The sequence below is a fragment of the Dipodomys spectabilis genome, unplaced genomic scaffold (genome assembly GCF_019054845.1).
Source record: "Dipodomys spectabilis isolate Male_0828 unplaced genomic scaffold, ASM1905484v1 ptg000001l, whole genome shotgun sequence".
NCBI lineage: Eukaryota > Metazoa > Chordata > Mammalia > Rodentia > Heteromyidae > Dipodomys > Dipodomys spectabilis.
The window spans coordinates 27,528,469-27,553,745 of record NW_024870678.1 but is presented as its reverse complement, the minus strand read 5'-3'; the positions used below and the strand labels follow the sequence as shown (position 1 = coordinate 27,553,745).

The window sequence follows — 25,277 nt, the reverse complement described above, 5'->3', positions numbered from 1 at the left end:
TAGCAACTGACACTCAAACAAATTGACTGTTAGCAGAGAAGAAGCATGGACTCCATGGTGTCCAATCTTAAAAGACCTGAAGTCTGGCCTTTGTGTGAAATTTCCCAACGGATAGAGAAAGATTACTATTCCATCATGCAGAGGGAGGGAACATTATCACAAGATTAATGCCTGGTTCCTCAATTCGTGGTCTGATTAATGAACAATTTTGATATTTTCTAGTAGGCTACTTGTCAAACCCAAAAGCTGCTGACCAAAGAAAGCTCCGCTTCTTGGAGCCTTTTAGTAGTGCTTAATACCTTGAAACAATCTTAGACCCAAGCACAAAACCAAAATTCAGACTCAATGTCCATGAAATGCTGTGGTTTATTTTCCTATTAGACTGAGCTCCAGGGGCAGTTTCTGACACAAAGCAAGGTGCTCAGTGTCTGTGGGGCCGAGTCCATCTAAAACGCCAGGACTGGATGGGAGATGACCAGGACTCCCTGCAATCCCCACAGCATCTTTGGATATACTTCCATGCAGGACTCAAATCACGACAGATCTCTCCTGTTGCTTCCCACCTTCCAGTGCTGATGGCAGCTTATATACACCCTGGACAGATTTGGCTCGCCTTAGCCAAGGGTGTGTGTATTGTCAGATGGAGGTTCTGCTCCTCAAAATGGAAACAAGAGACACCAAATCATAGGTTAAAAGAGCATTTGTAACTATGAAGTATTGCCTTTTGCTGCTTGTACCTCTTGACCACCTCCAAACCTTAAAAAAAGGCAGCCACTTAGAAGGGAAGATATCCTTCTTGGCAGAAGCATTTTGTGTGCTATTTTGACTTCTCATGGCATGGTGGTGAGACTCCTTGAGTCTTCTGTACTCACACAATGGATGACTTCAAAAATCTGAGAAATCTGGAGGGTATGTAGTCCATGGTGGCCTTGAACTTACAGTCTCCCTGACTCAGCTTCCTAAGTGTTAGGATTGCAGGCATACCATGTTTGGCTCGGGTGACATTTAATGAGACTATGGTGACATTTAATAACTTATCTACTTTATTTGATGTTCTTTCAGCCAAGGCAGCTTTTTTTTTGTTATCAGAGTCACCATTTTTATTTTATTTTCCCCTGTTAATGCTAGATTTTTCCCCCCTCTATAAAATTTTATGGAGATGCTTCTTTTCTCTTCAGATTTGGATTACCACCTAAGAAGACGGAGTGAGTCATAAAAACTTTTCAGATAAAACTGCCAGCAGCTCCTAAATTAATATTGTAATTGTCAAAACGAAGTTTGAGCAGAGATCCTGCGTGAAGGACTAAAGACGAAGCACCTGCCCCCTAGTCCCTGCCCTTGAAGGCAGACCTCCGATTTTTATGATTTCCCCAGAATGATACTTACTTTTCTGTGTGTCCCAGATGTAACTGTTCAGAACTTCTCCCAGCACATACAGGAAGTTCATTAGGATGGTTGTTGCCCCAAAGAAGATGATTCTGGCTCCGGAGCCGATATGTTCCAGGAAAGGATACACCCACATGCCAGTGACATGATGCACCCAGCACACCCTGCCAGGGAAGAGACCAAGATGCCGTCACTCTCTGAGCTGACGTCAAACCTACTGTGCAGTCAGCCCCCATGGCCAGCCTTCAGTGGTCATCTGTCACCAGTGTGCCTCTGATACTCAGGAACTCCCAAGAATTAGGCGTTTTTCACTTCTCTTTTTAAATTCTGAGAAGAACTTTGAACTCACTGAAGGGGTGGGTGTATTGGATGTCCCATGTTCAGACTGGAAGCATCCTGTTAGCATGCGGTATTGCACCTCGTATAATCCTTGGGGTGTTACTGTAACTCACTGGTTGGTACCTGGCTAACTCAAGTTCACGTTATTGGGATGTTCCTGGTCCAGCAATGTCCTTTGTCCGTGCTCCTCGGGGACCCCCACACTGCAATTAGTTTCCTCCATGCCGGTACTTCTGTGGTCTCCTCTTGTCTTTGATGGTACTTAAAAGATTTTGGTTAGGTATTTGACACTGCTGGGTGATTTAATACTGCTATATAATCTTTGTAATCCCTCCTTTACACAAGGAAACAATGTAGCTTTAGACAATCCCGCTGTAATAAAAGCCAGATAAGGGTGTACCAGGTACCTTGCCAGGCTGCCTGCCAGCCAGGCATAAATCAGAGCTGCGTGTGCAGGCAGAACTTCCCCAAACCCAGGAGATACCAGGATCCCCGTTCTCCCCTCTACATTCACTTCGTTCTTTTTCTTTTTCTCCTGTTTCATATGCTTGTAATCATTTTTGTTTGTGCTTTGGAGATATTTCTGGCTCAAAGGGAACAGCAACCTCATCAACTGCATTGCTTTCAGAAGTGTCGCTACAGTGTTTGTGCCATTGTGTCCGTCCTGACATGACTGTTAGGAGCCATTTTCCATCATGCTCAACGAACCCATTACTTTACCAAATGTTACAGTTTTGGAGAGCAGATGAAATACAAATAACTCTTTTTGCCTTAGGAATAATAATAATAATGATAATGATAATTGTTATTTTGTGCTGGTACTGGGGCTTGAACTCAGGGCCTGGGTGCTATGTCTGAGCTTTTGTGCTCAAAGCTTGTGCTCCAGCACTGGAGCCACAGCTCCACTTATGGCTTTTTAGTCATTAACTGGAGATAACAGTCTCAGGAATTTGCCTGCTGGGCTGGCTTAGACTGGGATACTCATATCTCAGCCTCCTGAGTAGCTAGGATTATAGGTGTGAGTCACCGGTGCTTGGCTAAGGATTTCTTTTTATACTTGTATGTTTGGAAGTCATTTTTTTTTGGCTTCATTCTATTTTATTTGGGAGGGGATTAAGTTTATTTTAATGGCTTCATTCTTTATGGAACTCTTACTTCCTTTGAACAAGAAATTTGGCTTTAGCGCTTGCTTATCAAGGTGGATTAGCCACCAAGGCAGTGGTTATGAAGGAAGGGTTGAGAAAACTTTAGAGCAAAGAAGCATTCACAGATCCATACAGTAGTAATGGTCCAAAATAAAAGTTGCTTTTTTTAATCAAAAAGGAGGCCATGTTAGTTAAAACAAAAGCTGCAGCATTTATGAGAAGCAGTAGCTGTTAAACTGTTAGAACTACCATGTAAGGTTCTGTTACAAGACATTCTGTTTGTTCATAAATTGGAAACAATTTGGTCTCCTCAGTTCAGGTGCTGTGCATCCATCAAGCCGCTTATTCATTTCCTCAGAGGGAATATGCAATATTCTCCAAATTTAATATCATAAGCCATAAATGATTCTTCCCAATCAATTGAAACAACAGTGATATGACTCATGGCAAAACGGCTTCCTTAATTAGGCACATTGGGAGCAATTCAAATGAGAAATTTTCATCATACTTTTTTTTTGATCGGTTATGGGGCTTGAACTCAGGGCCTGAGTGCTGTCTCTGAGCTTAAGACTAAAGCACTCTACCACTTTGAGCCACAGCTCCACTTCTAGTTTTCTGATAGTTAATTGGAGGTAAGAGTCCCCTCAACCTCCAGAGTAGCTAGATTTACAGATGTGAGCCACCAGCAACCGGCTCATTATACTTTTTATATCTTTCTGATATTCTTTGCTTTTAGTGGAATGAACTTCCACCTGCAGGCTTTAGGATTGTTTCTGATGTCAGGCCTGAGTCTCTGACACTGTTTGCAATCTTCATTTGTTATCCTCAAATTCCAAATCGGTACAGCAACAAAAATGATCATATTTGATCTACCTTTAGAAAACTTATAGACTTAGGTTACCAACCTAAGTCTATCTTCTTAGCATCAGAAATGCCCTTCCAGCGACCTACCACACATCCACTTCCCTTTGATGTCTACCTGCATTTCCATGCCACCATCTTCCTTGAACATTGATTCTTGTACAACTATACTGTGTATGGTGGAAGTTACCATATAACTTCCCCTCATTCGGATATAATTATCCTATTTTTCAGGTGAAGAAAAGGAGGCGAAGTTAAAGAACTTCCCAACTTTCCTGGTCAAACTGCTATGTGGCCATGATTTCACTTAATAAAGTATTACACTTTGTGTACAAAGTAGAAGTGATGGTATCCCTTCCCTCCCCTCCCCTGTCCTTCCCTCCCCTTCCCTTCCTATCCTTCCCCATTCCCCTCCTCCCCTTCTCTCCTTTCCTCTCCCCTTCCCTTTCTCCTCTTCTCTGCGTTCATTTGGTAGGGCATCAGATGATCCTGGATACAGAAGTCCTGTTATTGGGGGTTTCTCCTGGCTTAGCATGGTTGATACACCCACTTGTCCCAACAGGCTGTGCTTTCACCATTTGTTTCCTTGATGTTATCAAGCCTCAATTTTCTACACAAAGATGACTCACGGCCTTGTTCATCCATGGTGGAGAGTTCCTAGTTCCTAGCTGACTTTCAACTTCTTACTCATTGTCTTAATGCCCAAACAGTTTATGCTTAGGGTAATGGCACCTATTTTAACTTTAGTTCTAGAAATGAACATGCATGTGTTTGTGTATATGTATTTTAGTATAAGACTTGTGGATGATATATTGTATTCAAGTACTTCCGTTTCCATTCATCTTGAATGTGTAATTAAAAAATAATAACACTTACCCATGTCTCCCATCTGTGCACATTGCTAACAGGGATACAGAAGTGAAGAGGATGAATAATTCCTACCCTTTTTCTTGTGGAGTACAGTGTAAGGAGGGATGCACCCATTACAGGAGCCTTGCAAGTATAGCCAGAATTAAGGAAAGGTCAGAGAAATGTTGTGGTTAGGCAGGGACTAGTCTCTGCCTTTTCAGTTTTTTCCCCCATTACTAGTGTTTAAACTCAGTACCTCTTGCTTTTGGTATGCGTTTTTGCTCTACCATTTGAGCTATACCTCCATTTCATCTGCTTTTTAAAAATATATTCATAGCTGAAAACTATGTTCAAATGCCTTCCTTTTCTTTTCTCTCCGCCCTCCTTTCCTCCCTCCCTTCCTTCTTTCCACCAGCTCCTGGCCTTAAATTATATATTTTTTAAAGTAGTTGTACAAAGAGACTACCATTCAACATGCCAGTTTATAATTATGATGTGTCTTGATCAATATATCTTTTATTGTACTCCCTTCCCCTCAAATTTCCTAGTGCCTCTTTGACATATATACATTGAATACTGTGATTGAATTCTCCCCCACCTTCCTCTCTTTCTCTCCCTCTCTTTCATGTGACCTGGTTTTATTTGACCAGGAAGGGAATAGTACCAGAGCACCCGAGCTCCAGCCAGGCACTCCTAGTAACATGATAGAGACCCAGTCAACGCACCAGCCACCTGCCGTGCAGGTCCGTGTTTTAGGCTACAGAAAGAAATCCAGGTATACTGTTTATTCTTATCACATCACCAAACTAAAAATCATAATGCTAACCGAGCTAGTCAGACAGTGAAATCATATTTCCATACACTCCCCGAACTCATATGACCTCAAGCTTCTGGCTGCTGCAAAGAGCATGCGCTACAATGCAAGGAATAAGCACTTCCAATACAGGCAACACCGGTGGACAGACAAGAATATTTACGAAGGGAGATCCTAGATCTCCTATCCCTGACATTTATGGCTCCACAGAGAGTTAATATCTATGCAGAATATGTACATCTCCACAGGGAAGACCCTCAGCAGGTGGAGGCTGGGCACAGGACATAGGAGAATCATGGCATGTAGTAGGCACGGAAGAAACCACAAGGTGTGACACTGACAGCCTGGATGCCCCATCCCCCAAGCCCTCAGTGCCACAGCTAGTACGATTTGGGTCAAAGAGATAGCGAGGCCTTTATGGTCATCAAAACGATCCGTGGTTTTGAGGCTGAGAATCATGTGCGGGCCACAGGTAATGATGAGCACCACGAAGAGAAAGGTGAGCAGCCCCATCCAGGTGGGGGGTGGAGGAGGGGGAGAAGAAGCCGGCACAGTCGCTGGGTAGGAGAACCGTTCGCCTGTCACATTAAGAGCTGGGATCTGGAAGTCCTTCAGAGTTACCTGCCAGAGGGAGGGCCCCTTGGCCGCCACCAGGAGACTGCTGACCTAGCCACCATGGACGGGGCAGGGGCTGCCCCTGGGACCCGGGAGGCACTGGAGCGGGTGACAGCCATGGGTGCAGATTTCCAGGCGCTCCATGGCAAACCAGCGGCGGGCAGACGCTGGGTAGAAGCGATTCTCCAGAACGGACGTGAAGGTCACCTTGGAGCCCAGGAGCTATTGGTAGGTCATGGAGAGGCCGGCAATGGAATCGTTCCAGAAGGAGCCCGTTGGGTGGGGCTTCTGCACCCCAAAAGTGAATGTGGTCTGGCCTTCCCTGCAGGCCACAGAGAAGTTCTGAGCCCAGAACAGGGTCTGGGAATCATGTCGTTCAAATTGGTCACTGGAGGATAGACCACCGCCGGCCTGCTGGCTGCATATGAGCAGGGGCCGGCCCCCAGCTTCTCCTGCAGATAAGCGGGACTCTGTCACTGTGATTGCCCCCAAGTCCAGCCTCACATCATGGGACTCCCTTGCAGGTGTCCTGGACCAATGGCATAGTGCAGGGCTTCTAACCCGACTGGAACTGTGTACCCTCTGCTCATGTGACAGCACTTGTCAATGGCTACAAAAGATGACCCATTATCATAGCAGGAAATCAACACTGCAATAAATTTCAAAAAAAGAAACATGAAAAAGAAGTTGTTTAAGGGCTGGTGGGAAATATCCAGTGAGACCATGTTCACCTCATAAAAGGGAAGAGAGCTGCAAAGGCCTTGCCAGCCCTAGGTAGGCACTGACCTTGATGTAACCTTGATAGTGAACAGGAGACCATCAGGAGGCTGGTATGGGTGTTTCAAGAGGTTTTAGGCAATGGTGTTTAGACAGACCTTCCCTCCCTTATCAAAATAACTTCCAGTCAAGTGCCAGTGGCTCACATCTATAATCCTAGCTACTCTGGAGGTTGAGATCTGAGGATCATGGTTTAAAGCCAGCCCAAGCAGGAAAGTCTGTGACATTCTTATCTACAATTAACAGCACAAAGCTGAAAGTGGAGATGTGGCTCAAGAAGTAGAGCATTAGCCTAGCAAAAAAGCTGAGGGATTGCACCTTGGGCCTGAGTTTGAACCCCAGAACCAGCACAAAACAAACTAAAAGCACTTTTGTCTTTAACTCAATCTACAATAAAAAATTATTTGTAATCTATGAAATAACTCATAAAATTAAAATTAAGAGCTGAACTAAATATCTCCATCTTCCATATGAAAACATATTTGTATAGGATTTTTTTTTCTTAAAGCTAGTACTCTGCCACTGGAGCCACAGCTCTACTTCCAGCTTTTTTATATGGAAATAAGGATATCATAGTCTTGTGGGCTGGGAAGGTGGCTCAGTGGTAGAGTGCTTGCCTTGCATGCATGAGGCCCTGGGTTCGATTCCTCAGCACCACATAAGCAAAAAGAAAAAAGCTGGAAGTGGCGCTGTGGCTCAAGTGGTAGAGTGGTAGCCTTGAGCTGAAGAGCTAAGGGACAGTGTCAGGCCCAGAGTTCAGACCCCATAACCGAACAAAAATAAAAACTAATAAAAAAGAGTATCATAGTCTTTCCTGTCCAGCCTGACCTTCCTTCCCTGGGCTGGTTTCCAACCATAATCCTCAGCTAGAATTGCAGGAGTAAGCCACCAACACCCAACTCTCCATAGGAGATTTTTTAACACAATATTTCATGTGCTAGAGGAAATATTTTTAGTGAGAGTAAGAAGGAATCTTCAAAGTGATGGATACTTATAACAAATTAATTGGTTGTCATGAGTTACCTTTTCTAAATGATATTCTTGCACATTTGTTTTTAATAGTGAATTGATGTGATCCTCTATTATTATCTTCCAAAGTTATCTGCTTTACTTATCTACCATATTGATAAAAATCTAAAGAAACAAAATACAGGAATCTGAGCACAAATGACATAATTTGCATAAGTGAATCATTTTTGCTTTTAATAATTGGTAACAGAATTTCTTTAAAACAAGTGCCTTACTCTGCAGGCATAGGACCTTAATACCATCTGAGTAGATAGATTATTGGGTTCAGGTTGAGTTCTCTTGAATAGAGTTATTAATATTCAAGATACAAATGTGAACAGGGAGCCAGGTAACCTGAGGGTATAGATGGGGTTGGGAGAAAGATGGAAGGGATGACATTGATCAAAATGCATTGTACTCAGGGGGGCGTTGGTGGCTCACACCTATAATCCTAGCTACTCAGGAGGATTGCGGTTCAAAGCCAGCCTGGGCAGGAAAGTCTGTGAGACTCTTAGCTCCAATTAACCACCAGAAAACATGGACCTGTGGCTCAAGTAGTGGAGCGCTCACCTTGAGCTGAAGAGCTGAGGGATGGAGCCTGGCTCCAGAACCAACAAAAATAAAATAAATCAATCTACTTCTGCTTCCCAATAAACAAGAAAGGGCAAAACTAGTATATATAATACAGATTTGTTTTCCAAATGTTATAAACTCTAGACAGGGAGAGGAGGAGGAATAGAGCTGGAGGAATGATCATGTGATAGAAGCTCATAGAGAAGTTTGCCCTAAAGGTCAAATGTGTGGCAGGAGTCACATGATGTGTGACATGGGATCATGTGACATGGCGGTCATGTGACTTGGGGTTCATATAACATGGGATCACGTGACTTAAGGTCACATGACTTGGGGGTCACAAGATGTAGGGTCCCGGGACTCAGGGTCACGTGACTTGGGGTTCACAAAATTAGGGTCACACGACAGGACCTCGTGAGCCGAGGTCATGTGAATCAGGGTCATGTGACATTGGGTCAAATGTCTTGAGGTCACATGACTTGGGGATTACGTGTCTTGAGGCTATGCAATGTGGGAGTCACGTGACTTGGTGTATCCTGAAGGGGAGTCACATGACTGGGGGTTATATTAAAGGAGTCATATAACATGGGTCATGTGAAAGAGAAGGCCGATGTTTACCCAAAACAATACAGTTAAAGTGGAGATAATTTTCCTAGAGATCTACCCTAGGTAGTGCTCTGCCAGGCAGGTATAGGCCTGGGTAAAAGGTGTGGCTAAAATCCACCTACTCAAAGAACAATAAAATAAATCTCACCGCCTCTCATCACCTGCCATGAGGAAATTCTGAATGAGTCTTTCCTGGGGACCCACTGAGTCAGGGGTTCCCACCTGGCCAGGCAAGTAGTAGGCATGAGCAGTTGACTGTTTATGGGTCTCAGCATCCCAGTACCAGGTATTTATTCATACTAATGCAAGTCCCTGGTGTAGAGTCCTGGGACATTAGCAGGGCTTTCGTACACAAGCTCCAGTAGGAGCAGACCTGGTGAGTGGTCTAAAAATAGTGCTGCTCCATGGAGCAGCCTCAAAAGGGTCCCCTGTTCTGGCACTGTACGAGTTGATCTTCAAGCTGGGTGCTAGTGGCTCATACTCATAATCTTAACTGTGCAGGAGGCTGGGATCTGAGGATCGCCATTAGAAGCCAGCCCAGTCAGGAAAGCCAGAAAATTGAAGTGGTGCTAGGGCTCAAAGTGGTAAAGTGCTAGCCTTGAGCTTTTTCACTCAGGGACTGCACCCAGTGCTCCAAGTTCAAGCCCCATGACAAACCTCCCTCCCCCCAATAAAAGAGTTGGCCTTCAAGATAGGAAAGTGGTGAGAAAGGGAAGTAGAACTTCAGTGTTCTGCCTGCATTAGCATGGAGATATCCATCACCGGTCAGATAGGAAAATTGGTAGTGGGCTAGAATAGGTTTCAGAGCTATTCTAGAAATGGGAGGGCCACACTCATGTCTGTAATCCTGGCTACTCAGGAGACTGAGATCTGAGGACTGTGGTTTGAAGCGTGCAGAAAAGTCCTTGTGAGACTCTTATCTCCAATAAACTACTCAAAAAAGCCAGAAGTGGTGCCCTGGCTCAAGTGGTAGAAGGTTACCTTTGAGCACAAAGAGGTTCACGGACAGTGCCCAGGCCTTGAGTTCAAGCCCCAGGACAGGCCAAAAAAAAAAAAAAGAAAAGAAAAAAAGAAAAAGAATTAACTGGATGTTGGGTGCTGTCACCCTGACAAGCATAGAGGAAGAGGAAGATGGATGGAGGATGGAATTTGAACAGTTACGTGATAATGTGGAAGAAATTAATCCTACAAGAGGCCAGGGAGGCAGAATTAGAGTGGATAAGAAGGGTCAGAGAGAAGGGCTGTTGTGGGTCCTTTTTTTTTTTTTTTTGTGGGTTGTGGGGCTTGAACTCTGGGCCTGGGTGCTCTCCCTCAGCTCTTCAGCTCAAGGCGAGCGCTCTACCACTTAAGCCACAGCGCCACTTCTGGCATTTTCTGCGCACATGGTGCTGAGGAATCGAACCCAGGACCTCATGCATGCAAGGCAAACACTACCACTGAGCTACCTTCCCAGTCCAGAAGGGCTGTTGTGGAAACCAAGGGAGTTGAGACTTCAGGTCAGCCCTGATTGGCGACTGCAGTTTCTAGCGGGCAATAGGAATAATGGATTTAGCCGGGCCTAGTGTCTCACACCTATCTACTATCCTCAGGAGGGCCCTTTCTCTGGGGCTTCCCATGTGAGGACTGAGCAGGACCAGTGCAACTGGATCTGCTCTGCTGCTTCGAGCTCCTGACAGAGGGATGGGAGGTGTGGCTGCCTCCCCTCCCCCGCCAGCTCATCTTCTTCTGCCTGGTCCTACTTCCTCATTCTTACTTCTCAGGTTCTGATTTCCACTCAGCATTTTGCATCTCCAATTCTACCTCATACTCTGCTTCAGAGGACTGAGTCTCTGAAAGACAGTGGGGCAAACTAAGCTTTTCAAAGGTTTGATTGGGGCTGGGAATGTGGCTTCATGGTAGAGTGCTTGAATAGCATGCATGAAGCCCTGGCTTCCTCAGTACCACATACACAGCAAAAGCTGGAAGTGGCACTGTGGCTCAAGTGGTAGGGTGTTCGCCTTGGGCCAAAGAAGCTCAGGGACAGTGCCTAGGCCCGGGGTCCAAATTCAGACTGCCAAAAAATAAGTTTGATTGTGTGGGGGTCCTGATGACTCACCCCTGTAATCCTCGCTACTCCTCAGGCTGAGATCTGAGGCTCATGATTGGAAACCAGCCCAGACAGGAAAGTCCATAAGATTTTCATCTCCAATTAACCACCAATAAGCCAGAAGTGGAGCTGTGATTCAAGTGGGACAGCCCTACCTCTTAAAAGACAAAAAAGGTAAACAACAGTGAAAAAGCTAACGGACAGTGCCCAGGCCCCGAGTTCAAGCCCCAATACCAACCCCTCAAAAAAAAAATAACAAAAAACAACAATCCCTCCCTCCCTCCTTCCTTCCTTCCTTCCTTCCTTCCTTGCTTCCTTCCTTCCTTCCTTCCTTCTTCCTTCCCTTCCTCTCTCTCTCTTCCTTTTCATTCTCCCTTTCCTTCCTTGCCTCCCTCCCTCCTCCTTCCCTTCCTCTTTGTCTCTTCCTTTTTTACTCTCCTTTCCCTCCCTCCTTCCCTCCCTCCCTTCCTTCCTTCTTTCTTCCTTCCTTCCCTCCCCCCACTCTACTGGGATGTGAATTCTTTTCTATCCTCTAGTCTGGCTTCTTGGTCCTCTATCAAAACATACCAGCTTCTTTGACACCACTTAATCCTTGTTTTCCTCCTACCACGCCAGCTGCTTTCCCAGGTTCACTTTGCAAGTTTATCCTTCATACTTCTACCATTAAATATGATCTTTCTTGAAGACTGAGTGTCAAATCCGTTTCATATTAAGAACTCCTGGCTAATGAAGTCACTTATGGTCATTATGTCAAGCTCATTACATGTATGAATATTTCACAAATGTATATGCCAACTTAGACCTCTTTATCTCAGAAAAAAATTATCCAACAGTCCTCAAGACATCTCATTTTGCACATCCTAAAGGTTCCTTTGGACGTGGCGCTGTGGCTCGAGTGGTAGAGTGCTAGCCTTGAGCTGAAGAGCTCGGGAACAGCACCCAGGCCCACAGTTCAAGCCCCACAATCGACAAAAGAGAAGTTTCCTTAGATCAAAAATACAGCCCCTGACCTTCTGTGTTCTCTTATCTCTAAGAATGGGACCACAGTTAAGCTTTGCAGCTGAAGCAGCTGCCAGTCACCCTTGGCATTCCACCTCTGTCATCACATGTAGTCAATCCCTTACCCTGTCCGATGAAGGGAGCCTTCTATTACATTGATTCCTTTTCCATCTCCATCACCAGCATCTTAATTTGTGTTACAATCATCTCTGTTGAGAACACTGCACTAGCCTCTAATTTGTCTCCACATCTATTTTTGCCCTCTTTCAATTCATCCTCACAGCTGCCATGGGATCTTTCCAAAGCAGAAATCTAAACACATTATAACCCTACATTCAACATGTCAGAGGCCTCCCCTTTGCTTTTTAGTTAAAGATAGCAAGTCTAGAATTCCATTTTTACAGTGCCTTCTACCTGTCTATTTGATCCTATCTCATACCTTGCTCCTGCTCCTCTTTGCATTCCTATTATCCTGGCTTTCATTTGGTCCCTTGATTTTCCTGTATTTCTTTCTGCCCAATGTGTTTTCACACATTACTACTTTCTGCATACAGTGTTAGTTATCAATCTCTTGATATATTTATCTTTATTTATTTTGGCCAGTTAGCACTTTCTTTGGGAAGTTTCCTCTGATCCATCAGATTTGACCAGATTTTATAAGCTCTTATAGAACCATGAATCTTTATTTTTTTATTTTTGTGCTGGTATTGGGCTTGAACACAGGGTCTGGGAACTGTCCCTTAGCCTTTTTGAACAAGGTTAGCTAATGCTCTGCCACTTGAGCCACATCTCCATTTTCTTTCCACCGCCCCCCCCTCCTAGTTAATTGGAGACTTTTTCTCACAGACTTTTTCTCCTGAGCTGGCTTTAAACCATGATCCTCAGATCTCAGCATCCTGAGTAACTAGGATTACAGGAGTAAGCCACTGGCTCCCAGCTGAGTCTTTTATTTTTAATACTTTTTATTACTACTTACATTTAAATAGCTTTATTTGAATTGAAATACAAGTTCATAAATTGAGCAACTAACAATGTCAATTTTTACTTTTCTTTGTATTCCCAGCACTTGCCACAATGCTGGGCATATAGTAGGAGAATGAATGATTGGGAAAAGCATTTAAATTGTTAAAGGGAGATAAGAAAGGGTTAGTTGGGTAAAGATGGGGTGGGTGGAACCTTACTAGCCAAAGTGTGTTGCAGATCTAAAGACTCCAGAATAAGAAGTGCCTATATATTAAAAAGAAAATATTTTGGTTGAAATCAAGTGAGCCAGTTTGGCTCTTGCTGGATTTGGAGTCATTGTAAAGTTGTAGGTTCTACTCTAATACTCAAATCATTTTAAGCAACACTGAAATAGATCAGTTTGGCCTGAAAACCAATTGATTTTAAGAAATGGTGACCAGGATAGAAAATGGTAGCAGTGGGAATAAAAATTAACAGATGGATATAAGAGATATGTATACTAATGTCTATCAAATGGTAAGTCACAAGAAATGACAATCTTCAGGTGGATGTAAGAGTTAATTGTTAAATGTTTAGGAAGTTTCTAGTTAGCTGGCTTGGGAGTCTGCGCTCAGCAATGGTGGGACTATTTACACAAAGGACAATGGTAAATATTACATACCAGGTATTTTCTTCCTTGGCTTGAAAAGTACAAAAACTAATTAATACCATTAAAAATAATAGTAAGAAAATAAAAACAGAAACCAGAAGAGGGCCTTGAATATATAATAAGGATCAAAACTATATTGCAAATCTGTTTTAAGTCCTGAGGAAATGTGTGTAAGTGTCTACATGTACATGCATGCTGGCCAGGTCATGACACAAGAAGATGTTTCTTTAATTTATAGTTTAAAAAAAATTGACAAGCACCGATTTAGGAAAGAGTGTTAAGAGTACTTGGTGATTGATTGGATTTCGACAATGAGGGCAGAGAGATGAGTTAGGGATGAATCACAGATTCCTGGCTTGATGAGGTGGGTGGGGAGGGATGTGGTTTCCTGTGATAGGAAAAGTAAAGGAGCTGGCTTCGGGGGATGGGGAGTTCTGTTTGGACTTGCTGACTGTAGGATATCCAGGCAGGATTGTCCTGAAGGGAGTTAGTTACATGGATCTAGATCAGAGTAAGACTTGCAATCTGGCAACACAGCTATCAAGTTCATTGGCAAAAAGACGATGGTAGAAGTCGTGGGAATATATGGAGAAGTGAAGTAAGGCAGTCTCAACCGGACAAATATCACGTGAGTTCTCTCATTTGTGGATGTGAGGGGGGAAAGCAAACTAAATCAACATGCAGAGGAAGCACAAACGTCACAAAAGTAAAAGCAGCACATTAAGAGACATGGAAGCAGTAGGTAAAGGAAACAAGGGGGCCACGAGTTAATGGAGATTTGAATATGAACGAAGTACTTCATATGCTCGAATGGAAATGTTATGGTGTAGCGGCTGATCACGTACAATTTAGCATATGTCCTCACTAAAAGAAAAGTAAATCAGAGTGGTCTCATCTTGGTAAGAATAAAGGGCAGGAAAAGAGTGGGTCCCTGAGAGAGCACCAGCAAAGGTCAAGCCTGAAGAGGTAGGACAAGAATGAGACTGAAAATAGGTGACCAAGAAATATAGGCTGTTGACCTGGACAAAGAAGAGTGCAGTTTCTTGAAACCAGGGAATAAGAGGTTCCAAGACAGAATAGACAATATCTGTGAGCACAGAAACTTGGAGAACTAAGAATTATTAGACAATTTACTTTCCACTCATCTTGTGGAAGCAAGAAAAATGACAGGTTTGGGGTTCCCATCATTTAAATCTATTTTGGGTGTTGACTGGATATAAATGATAAGTATTAAAAAAAACTAACCTAAAAAACAAAAACCAACTGAGGTCAGTTGTGAAGGTCAGTAGCTCTTCTTGCCACATGACCACGTTCCAATCCACCACAGAAATGAGAGCAATGGTGGTCACAGGACCTTCTGAAGAACTATCATGAGGTTCATGTATGTGAGAAAAATGGTCCTTTCTATCAAAGTATAATGTTTAAAAGTTCCTGCGTTGACCTGGTGACGCAGCTCTTGTTACAGAAAAGAACAGCTGCTTTGGGATAAGAAAGGATGTTTGAAATGTAAAGTTTTGTCTAAAACTGGTTTCTTTACAAGATGGAATTACGACATATCCTAGACTGTTCAAGAAACAGCAGAGTGTGTGTGTGTATTTTGAGATTACTTGTGAACTGTTCATCTTTTTTCAAAACTACCTCATATAAACACATTTTTACCCGGGTTAGACTAGCCAATCATGAGCAGATTGTGAACCAGAGCTCAACCAATCTGAGCAGAGGGGCAGGGCCTGCTGCATTAAGGAATGAATATTGGAGCAGATTGCCTGCTCTGTGAGTTTGCTAGCCTGGTTTCTGGCCGATGGCACAAACCCTTCTGAGCAGAAGTAAATTTTGCCTTGCTGAGACAATTCTTTATTTTTGTGTCTACTGTTGTGACTCAACAACAATAATGGTTCTTAGCATATTTATAACATGTTACACTTTCCTTTTGGGGCATACTGCCCAAATTTACTTGGTATAGATTAGTAGTAACTAAGAAGCTTCCAGTTTTTAAGATTAGTCGATTCAAAGAGCATTGTTTTATCTTTCTTTCTCTTTCTTTCTTTTTTCTTTCTTTCTTCTTTCCTTTCTTCCTCATCTTCTTCCTCTTCTTCTTCTCCTCTTCCTCCTTTTCTCCCTCCTTCTCTCCCCCTCCCCCTCTCCTTCCTTCCTTTCTTCCTCTCGCTCTCTTCCTCCTTCCCTCCCTCTCTTTCCTTCCATCTTTCTTTCTTTCCCTTCCTTCCTTCCTTCCTTCCTTCCTTCCTTCCTTCCTTCCTTCCTTCCTTCCTTCCTTCCTTCCTTCCTTTTGGTGCTAGTACTGGAGTTTGAACTCAGGGCTACTATCTCTTCCTTAGATTTTCAATCAAGGCTAATATGATGAGCCACACCTCTATGTCTAGCTTTTTGTGAGATAACTGGAGAAAAGAATCTCACAAAATGTTCTGCCCAGGCTGGGTGTGAACAGTTTTCTTCAGATCTCAGCCCCTGAGTAGCTAAGATTACAGGTGCCAGCTGGATCTAGGTTGTTTGAAAGCTAGGTTATTAGCTCATAAGACAACATAAAAATACATATTCAGAAGAGTGACTAACAAACTATACTGCATGTTTAGTGATAGAGACTGTGCTAAAGGCTTCACAGAGCAGTTCCTTGGGGAACCATTTTACAGATGAGGACACTGAAGACCAGCTAGGTTGGATGGTAGAAAAGCTTGGGTGCACATCTACATAGCTGGTCTTCCATCTGTGTATGAGCCTCCTCTACTGTTTCAAAGGCGAGGCTGATGGATGGAAATTTAGGCCTTGGAAAGTTTCTAATGTGCTCAGAACAAATCAATGAATCTAAGTATGAAACATGTGTCTACAAAGCTTTCCTTTTCTCCCATTGACTATAAAAGAAATCCATACTCATAGGAAATGGTGAGATGCAGAAATTTTGCAGGATGCTACATAAATTACTTCTGTTGAAGTTTTAACACAAGATCAAGTGTCTTATAAAACTCATGGATCAGGTTTTATAACCTCCTGTGGAGAGGGGAACCTCAGGAATAAAGTAATAAACCCTTCTTTCAGAGAAGGAAGTAACTTACCTCCTAAGAAATAGTCACATCATGTGTGCATTAGGTCCTACTATGTTTATTGTGCTGTCAGGCAGGCACAAACATGTGCCCTGGAGACAGAAGTTGTATGTCTGCCTCTCACCCAATGGGGCTTTGCAAACCTTTTATGGGACCTCCATGAAACCTTGGTCTTTTGGCTCATGTTCTCTTTTTGATCTGTCTAAATTTAGGGCCATTTAACAAGCCTCTTGGACTGTTCTCTGAATTAGATTGATGGGGACTTCCTCTTGCTATAGTTTTGGAACTCTGGAATATTCCACTGAACTTTTTAAGAGTTCACAGACACATTTGTTTATTCAACAGATCTCCCCTCCTCATCCCCTTCCTCCTTCTCCCCTCCCTTCTCTCTTCTTGCCTTCTCTGTTTTGGTGCTGTGGACAGAACTTGGGTCCTCATGCGCGCTAAGACATACTCTACCACTGAGCTTTACACACATTTCTTGGGTGTTTGCATTGTATCACATAAAGTTGTCACTAGTGGAGATCAAGTATGCAGTACTGAGGTCAGATGATGCTGTGGTGGCTTTGCCAAGACTCCTAAGGAATACACCAGAGGTCTCATAGAACTAGAGAACATTTGCCTAAATGGAAACAAGGCTCCAAAAGTTTTAGGTGAAGTTCATAGTCCTGATCAAAATATATGCATTAGTCTATAGGCAAATTCCAAGCAGAGGTATCCAGTGTGCAGCTGTGTTGAAATATTTTTAGCTCAGAAATATCTTTAGCTTAGTTACAGATATAACTACAGAGGCCTTTTTTTTCTTTGTTCTGGTCCTGGGGCTAGAACTCAGGCTTTAGGTATTGTCCCCCTGAGCTTTTTTTTTTCCTCACTCAAAACTAGCACTCTACCACTGGACCCATAGCTCCACTTTTGGCTTTTTGGTGATTAATAGGAGATAAAAGTCTGCTAGGTCTGACTTTTAACTGTAATTCTTAGATCTTAGCCTCCTGAGTAGCTAATGTTACAGGCATGTGCCACAGCACCTGGAAGAAGTCTATTTTCTTCTTATATTGTGGGTCATTATTTTACAAGTCTTACTATTTGAAGAAAGGTCCCACATTCTGATTTTGTACTGGGCCCCATGCATTATTATATTATTTATAAATAAATATATATATATATATATATATATATATAGCTTGTTCTGTCTATGTAGTGTGTCCTCTTTACTTTCCAGTTCATCTACATATTTTTAGATTACCTTGGATACTACAGAACTTCGAGCTTCAGTTTCCTCTTCATTTAAGCTATATGAACAATACTACTGCCTACCTTAAAGATGTGACTGTCAGATAACATAATGTAATCATCACAACTTATTTTAGATTAAAAAGAAAAACCAAGTAAATACAATGATCAAAAAACCTTTCCACTGCTTTTTATGCAGAAGTATATGATATTTTCCTGTACTTCTCACACACAATATTTTCAAGGTTACAAGTCCCTCCACCCATACCTGGGGAAAGAGGCAAATTGTATGTGCCTCCCAGACTGAATTCCTGTAATGAGGTAAGGAGGGAATGTGTTTTCTTCCTGATTCGAAATCATCCATCTGATTCTAAATCAGAGTGATTTATCCATAAGGGCAGGCCAATATTTGACTTCAGAATATTTTGCTCTGACATATCTTCTGGCACGTGTATCAACTGGTTACCAATGATTTGTTTCCACTGAATCCCACTCAGTGTACAGTATACCTGGTTTTATTGTGATGTTTTCCTGGAGAGATTTCAAGTTGAATTTCTCTTAGTAAAGATTCATGACTGGTTTTCCTTAACTTTAACCATTTGGAACTTGTCAAAGCATACAGGCACTAAACACCAAGTTGACACATTGGAAAACTGGAAGGAACATGTGTTCTTTCAGAAGGGAAGCAAAGACTCAACATGTAGCCCATGTGACCTTAGAGTTGGCAGCAGGGAGAAGTCACACATTTAAACTAGAAGAGGAAGAGGAAGTGCATTGGTATGTTACCGGTGTTTAATCCATTGTGGTGAGAAAAGGCACTTGGGATGACTTCAGTGTCCTTAAATTTGTTAAGGTTTGTTTTGTGACTTAGCATGTGATATATGCCAGAAAATGTTCCAAGTATATTTGAGAAGATTGTGCATACTATTGTTTTTGGATGGGATAATCTATGTATTCCTGTTGGGTACATGCTGATGGAGCTCTGTGGTTGAAGAGACTGGCTAGTAGCATCTGTGGGTCAGTGGGGCTCCCCCAGTTCCACAAGGGACCTATTGCTGAGATCCACAGGTGGAAATGGTCTGGTATTGCAGTCCTAGGTTCTGTGGTCAGGTGGAATCATTGAATTAATGTGGGTGGATGGTTGAGGGTAAAGAATAGAGAAGACTTCTACCTCAGTGCTGGTTCCTTCCTTCCAAAATGGGAAACAATTACAATTTCTTATCCATTAGACAACCCCAAAAATAATAGATTTCTTTTTGCTAATTAAAGGAGAAAATAATGTTGCTTTTACCTGTCCAGAAACAGCGGCAGAATTTCCTGTTTTTCAAGAGTGGTCTAGCTCATTGTTAGTTTCTTGAAGCAACAGAGGAATCTCTATGCTTCTATGCGCCAATATGAACTCACAATTTAAAAGATAAAAACAAGAATGCATTTATTTGAGACACTAAGTCCCTTAAGCCAATCCAGGTATGGAGCCACTGAGAAAAAAAAAATGAGTATACGTGTAAACGTAATGCAAACTATTTCCATTCTTCAATATTATTCTCATGTTTTAATAAGTTGATTTTTTTAAGTCATAGTTTTGCATTGCATTCTTAGTGCACAATCACATACCTGTCTTCCATAAAATTCAGCTCTGATGAAACATTCTACCCATCATTTAGGAATGAAACAAATGAATACCATTAATATGTTAATAAGATCAAAGAGGGCATCAATCCATGCTTAGTGGCAGCTGCTTGAGAAGAAAAGCCAAGCAGACATCCTGGTTTCTCTTGGCGTAACACCCAGAGACCAGCTTCTTGTCTGTGCTGGAATTATCAGCTATCCATTTCTTTTTATTAAGCTGCAACATGTTGAGTATTCAGATACCGTCTAAGTTACAAATGTGAATAACAAAAGGACTGCTACCATGGAGACACACCTGATGGCCTTTGTGGTGAGCTCCTAGTGACTTGAATGCTAGCAAACTCCACACAATAAAGGGCCGATCAATGTTAAGCATAAAACTTCTAGACAAGAGCACTGATTATTAACTTTAATGAAAGCCTTGAACATTGCAATCTGAGGCAGTATTATTTTTGTCCAACCTCATTATTAGATAAGCACAGTGGAAGCTACATTAAGATATGCTTTGGATTGCGAAACAAGAGTCAATTCAAGGCCATCTCCCACTATTTGTCATTTGTAAAAACAAACTGCATAGCTGGTTTAACGATGTATGCACTCAGAAACAAACTGTTAAAAGCAAACTAATAAGTGGATCATTCCCAGCTACATTTCAATAGATCAAGTTCATTTAATTTGTATATGTTGACTCAAATAAAAATTCAAAACCTTTCAGTTTAACTGTATTATCTATATGTGACTACTTTAAAGCAGAAATATGGGAAAGAAAAAATCTCAAGAGATGAACAGATAAAGGAGGGTTAGGAAATAATTAAATAGTACAAAAACAAGCAATGACCGCAACTACTACATACCTTTATTAATAATGCTGCATGCTAATGATTTCAATTCTGCAATCAAAAGACAACAGACTAGCAGGCTGGATTTAAAAACAAGATCCAAAACACATTCTACAAAAAAAATGCACTTAGCCAAGCACAGTGGTTCTAGCCTGTAATCCTAGCTACTCAGGAGGTAGAGGTCAGAAGAATCCTGGTTCAAAGCTAACCCAGGCAAAAAGTCTGTGAGACCCCTCTCAACCAAGAAAAGCTGTTATCTCATATGTGTTATCTGAGTCATGTGGCAAGCATAAATATGAAATTCAAGTTCAGGGCTTGGGCATAAATATGAGACTCTATTTCATTTTTATTGTTTCTGTAAAGGTGATGTACTTAAGGAGTTACAGTTACATAGATCAGATAAAGAGTATATTTCTTCATGAACAAGGTCACCCATTCCCTTGCTCTCTGCCAGTTTTTCCCTCCCACCCCAAACTACAAGTTGTATAGTTCATTTTCAACATAGTGTTTAGTGAGTATCACTGCTGCATTTGTTCAACCTTCATCCCGCCATATCTATGCCCCCCTTTGCCCTTCCCAAGAGAGATACATGAACAAGAAAGACAAAAAAAAAAAAAACCAAATACAGCAATGAATAAAAAGAAAGCTCTTGTTTCCATTTCCTGGAGTTCATTTTGATGAATAGTTTGTATGATCAGATGCACATAGCCATTGTGTCTTTGTGATCCTCCTTTGGGTGAAGCTCTTTTTAAAAAAAAAAAACTAAGACATAAAATGTTTAGGACATACAAGGATGGAAAAACAGATTCCAATGGAGAATGAAAGCAAAAGCAAAAGTGGCTCTAGTTATATCTGACAAAGCAGTCTTTGAACCAAAATTAAGTCAGGAGAAACAAAGACGATAGCTTCATATTGGCAAAATAATCTACCAACAGGAGATAATTTATGTAAATATAAACTTATTGAATATTGGCTCCTTCAATTTAAAAATAAAACACATAATACTGGACATAAAAGCACAGATAGACCCAAGCATAATAACATTAAGTCATTCAGATCACAAATATCAACAAAGAAATTTCAGAAGTAAATGACACTGTAGATCAAGTGTACTTAATAGACATCCATAACATATTTCACCCAACAGCTACACAAAACATCCTATTCAGCAGCTCATAAAACATTCTCCAAAGATCATATTAAGAATTTAAGCCAGTCTTAACACAAAAATGGAACTAATGTGTATTCTGTGAAATCACAATATACTAAAACAGAAACTACTGAAAATATTCCAACACACGAAGACCAAACAACACACTGTTAAACCAATGAGTCATCAAAGAAATAAGGAATTAAAAATCCTAGAACCAAATGAAAATGAAAACACAATTTATCAGAATCTTGGGATATAACAAAGGCATCATGAAAACTGAATAACTATAGATAGCTATGTTAAAAAAAATCAGTACCCAGGCCTGAGTTCAAGCCCCAAGACAAACAAACAAACCCCAGTGACATTGAAGCAGTCATAGTTTCCCAACAAAGAAAATTCTAGAAGTATATAACTTACTGCTGAATTCTACCAGATTAGAAAAGAACTAATACTAGTTTGCCTCAAAAAGTGTCAGAAAATAGAAAGAGAAAGAAATGCTATCAATGTTTCATTGATGAAACATTGCCAATTCCCAATCACATCCCCAAAGACCACCAGTCTCTGGTATCTTCAGTGTGTTAACATTGAGAATGTTGTTTTCAGGTTCTCAATGCTACCAAACTCATTCTATAAAATGGTATTATCTTGATGCCAAAAGTTGGTAAGGTCACAACAAAAAGTGAAAATTATATAACTAGTATGGACTCCAATGAACATAGATACCAAAAAAAACCAAGTACAAATAAATCCAGTAGCACATTTTAAAGACTATTTGCTGTGGTTTCATTCCAAAGATGCAAGGATGGTTTAATGTATACAGATCACTAAATATAATACAGAATCAAGGGAAAAAAAACCACATGATCATTTCAATAGATGCAGTAAAACCATTTGACAAAATTCAAGATTACTTCATGATAACAGCCTGGGCAGACAAGGAATAGAAGGAATGCACTTTGACGAAATAAAGATTGTCTATGACAAACCTATAGCCAAGATCATATTACATGGGAAAATCTGAAACCATTCCATCTAAAGTGAGAATGTCTCTTCTTCCCACTCTTATTTGATCTAATGCTTGAATTTCTAGGCCAAGCAAGAGAAAGAAATAAAAGGGACACAAACAGGAAAAGAAATTAAATGATATGTTAGCAGCTGATACAATCATATATTTAAATACCCTAAAAACTCTACCCAAAATACCCTCCTAGATCTGATAAATACTTCTGGCAAAGTACCAGGACACAAAATAACATATAAAAAATAAGTAGCTTTGCTATATCCCACCAACAAATACTGTGAGAAAGAAATCAGAAAAATCATCCCATCCACAATAGCCTGAAAAAAATACCTGGAATAAACTTCACCAAAGAGGTAAAGGACCATTGTAACAAAAATTAGAAAACTATAAAGATAGAAATTGAAAAAGACAGGAAGATGGAAATGGTCAGATTTAATGTTGTAAAAATGGCTATAATACAGAAAATAATCCACAGATTCAACGTAATTCCCATCAAAATCCTAACATTGCTCTTCACAGAAATAGAGCAAAAATCATTTCTAAAATTCATATGGAAAAGTAAAAGATCATGAACTGCCTAAATGAACCAAAGTAAAAACAGCAGTGCTAGAGATACCAGAATATTGACTTCAGACTATGCTACAAAATCATCAGAACAACAACAGCACAGTACAGACACAAAAACAAAAATGTAGACCACTGGAATGAAAGATATAGAAAGAAAACCATTAACACTTGTTTTTGACAAAAATAGCAAAATATACTATAAAAAGGGAGCCTCTTTAACAAATGACACTTAGACAACCATGTGTCTACATAGAAAACACAGAAATGAGGCCCCTATCTCTCGTCCTGTAAAAATCCATTCAAATATATTAATGTAAGGCCTGAAACTTTGAAACTGTTAAGAAATACATAAGTAAAACACTTGAAGATAAAGACACATTCAACAGCTTTCTAAATAGGTCTCCAATTGCTCAGGAAATAATAACCAGAACTGATAAATTAAAAAGCTTCTGTACGTCAAAGCAAACAATTAGAACTAAGAGACAATCTGCAGAATGGAGGGAAATTGATGTAAAACCTTCATTAAACAAAGACTAATATCCAGCATATAGAAACAGTTCAAAAATAAAAAAAACCACCGAGGAACTATTAACCCAGTTAATCAATGGGCAAATGAATCGAACAGACAGTTCTTAAGAGAAGTATAAATGGGTATTAAACACAGAAAAATATGTTCAGTGTCCTTAGCCATAAGGAATATGCAAATCAAAGGAACACTGAGACTCCATTTCATCCCAGTCAGAGTAAATATCGTTAACAAATGCTGGTTCAGATATGGACCAAAAAGAACTCTTAAACATTGTTGGTAGGAATGTAAATTACTGCGGTCACTATGGAAATCATGGAAGTTTCTCAAAACACTAAAATAGAACTACCATTCACCCTGTTATTCTACTCTTAGGCATATATCTGAAAGAGTGTAGGTGAACACAGAATAGGGATATCTATAACTTATGGGGGAAGTCAGAGGGTTTAATAAAAAGGAAGAAGAATTGGATCAAAGCATCTTCCACGAATGAATGGAAATATCACAATGAAACTCCTTTGTAGCATTAATTAATATGAATAAACATACATTGAAAAAATTCAATAGTTAAAATAGCCCTGTTGTAAATCAAAATGAAAATTAACATTATTTTTCCACTGAGAATAAGTACTTTGTCTGGTTATTATCTTGACCTGTCAGCAGGTGTGGACTGGCAAGCAGGAGATTATGGATGAGTTTGGTCTATTCACTGCCTGTACAAATAACTTATTTTATTTTTTGTGCTGGTCGTGGGGCTTGATCTCAGGACCTGGGTACAGTCCCTAAGCTTTTGTGCTCAAAGCTAGTTCTTTACCACTTGAGCCACTTTTGGCTTTTGAGTGATTAATTGGAGATAAGAATCTCACAGATGTTCTTGCCTGAGCTGGCTTCAAACCAGGATCCTCATATCTCAGCTTCCTGAATAGTTAGAATGGTAAGTGTGAGCCACCGATTCCCAGCTTTGCAAATATTTTTAAATGGGCCACAGGCAGATACAGGTCACTTTCTATATGAGTTAGCTCATAGAGGTTTGCCCTAAAAGTCACATGTGTGTCTGGTTACTATTTTTGAAGGAACTACAACGGAAGAATCAAAATAGACATTATCTGTTAGAAAAACAACCAACATTAAAAAAAAATGTTAATCTGAAATTGAAAAGATTTTTTGTGAGCAAGGTAAAAAAATAAAGTAACTGACAAGATGAATAATCTTGATGAAGAGAAAAATAGAATCTTAAAACATCCCTGAAATAAAGCAGGTCATTCTCCAAAGACATGTCAGCCTCAAGAGACTGGCACATAATGAAGATTGAAGGCATGTTACAAGAAAATGTATGAGACCTTTAACCCAGTCTAGATGGTGCTCAGCGGTAAAGGTAACAAAAAGAGAGTTTCAAAAATGCGTAAAAAGCAAGAGGATAACACTGTTCAAAAAGGAATGTACTCATGACCTTACCTGTATAACTGTAACCCCTTCACAATACAAAAACTGTAACACCTTTACAATAAAAATTTCAAAACATCAGAAAAAGAACAAAAACAAAATATACTTTGATGTTTTATGTTGTCATAGTCACAAATAAAGAG

At 40.8% G+C, this 25,277-nt stretch overlaps 1 protein-coding gene across 2 annotated transcripts in view; it reads right to left on the bottom strand.

The window, feature by feature from the left end:
• Aig1 (androgen induced 1) overlaps positions 1-25,277 on the bottom strand; it is a 215,014-nt gene that overhangs the window by 3,779 nt on the left and 185,958 nt on the right. For both annotated transcript variants that reach the window (XM_042669087.1, XM_042669133.1), the window contains one exon: positions 1,387-1,550. In XM_042669087.1, the coding sequence (XP_042525021.1) occupies positions 1,387-1,550 (164 nt within the window). The remainder of the gene's footprint in view (positions 1-1,386; positions 1,551-25,277) is intronic.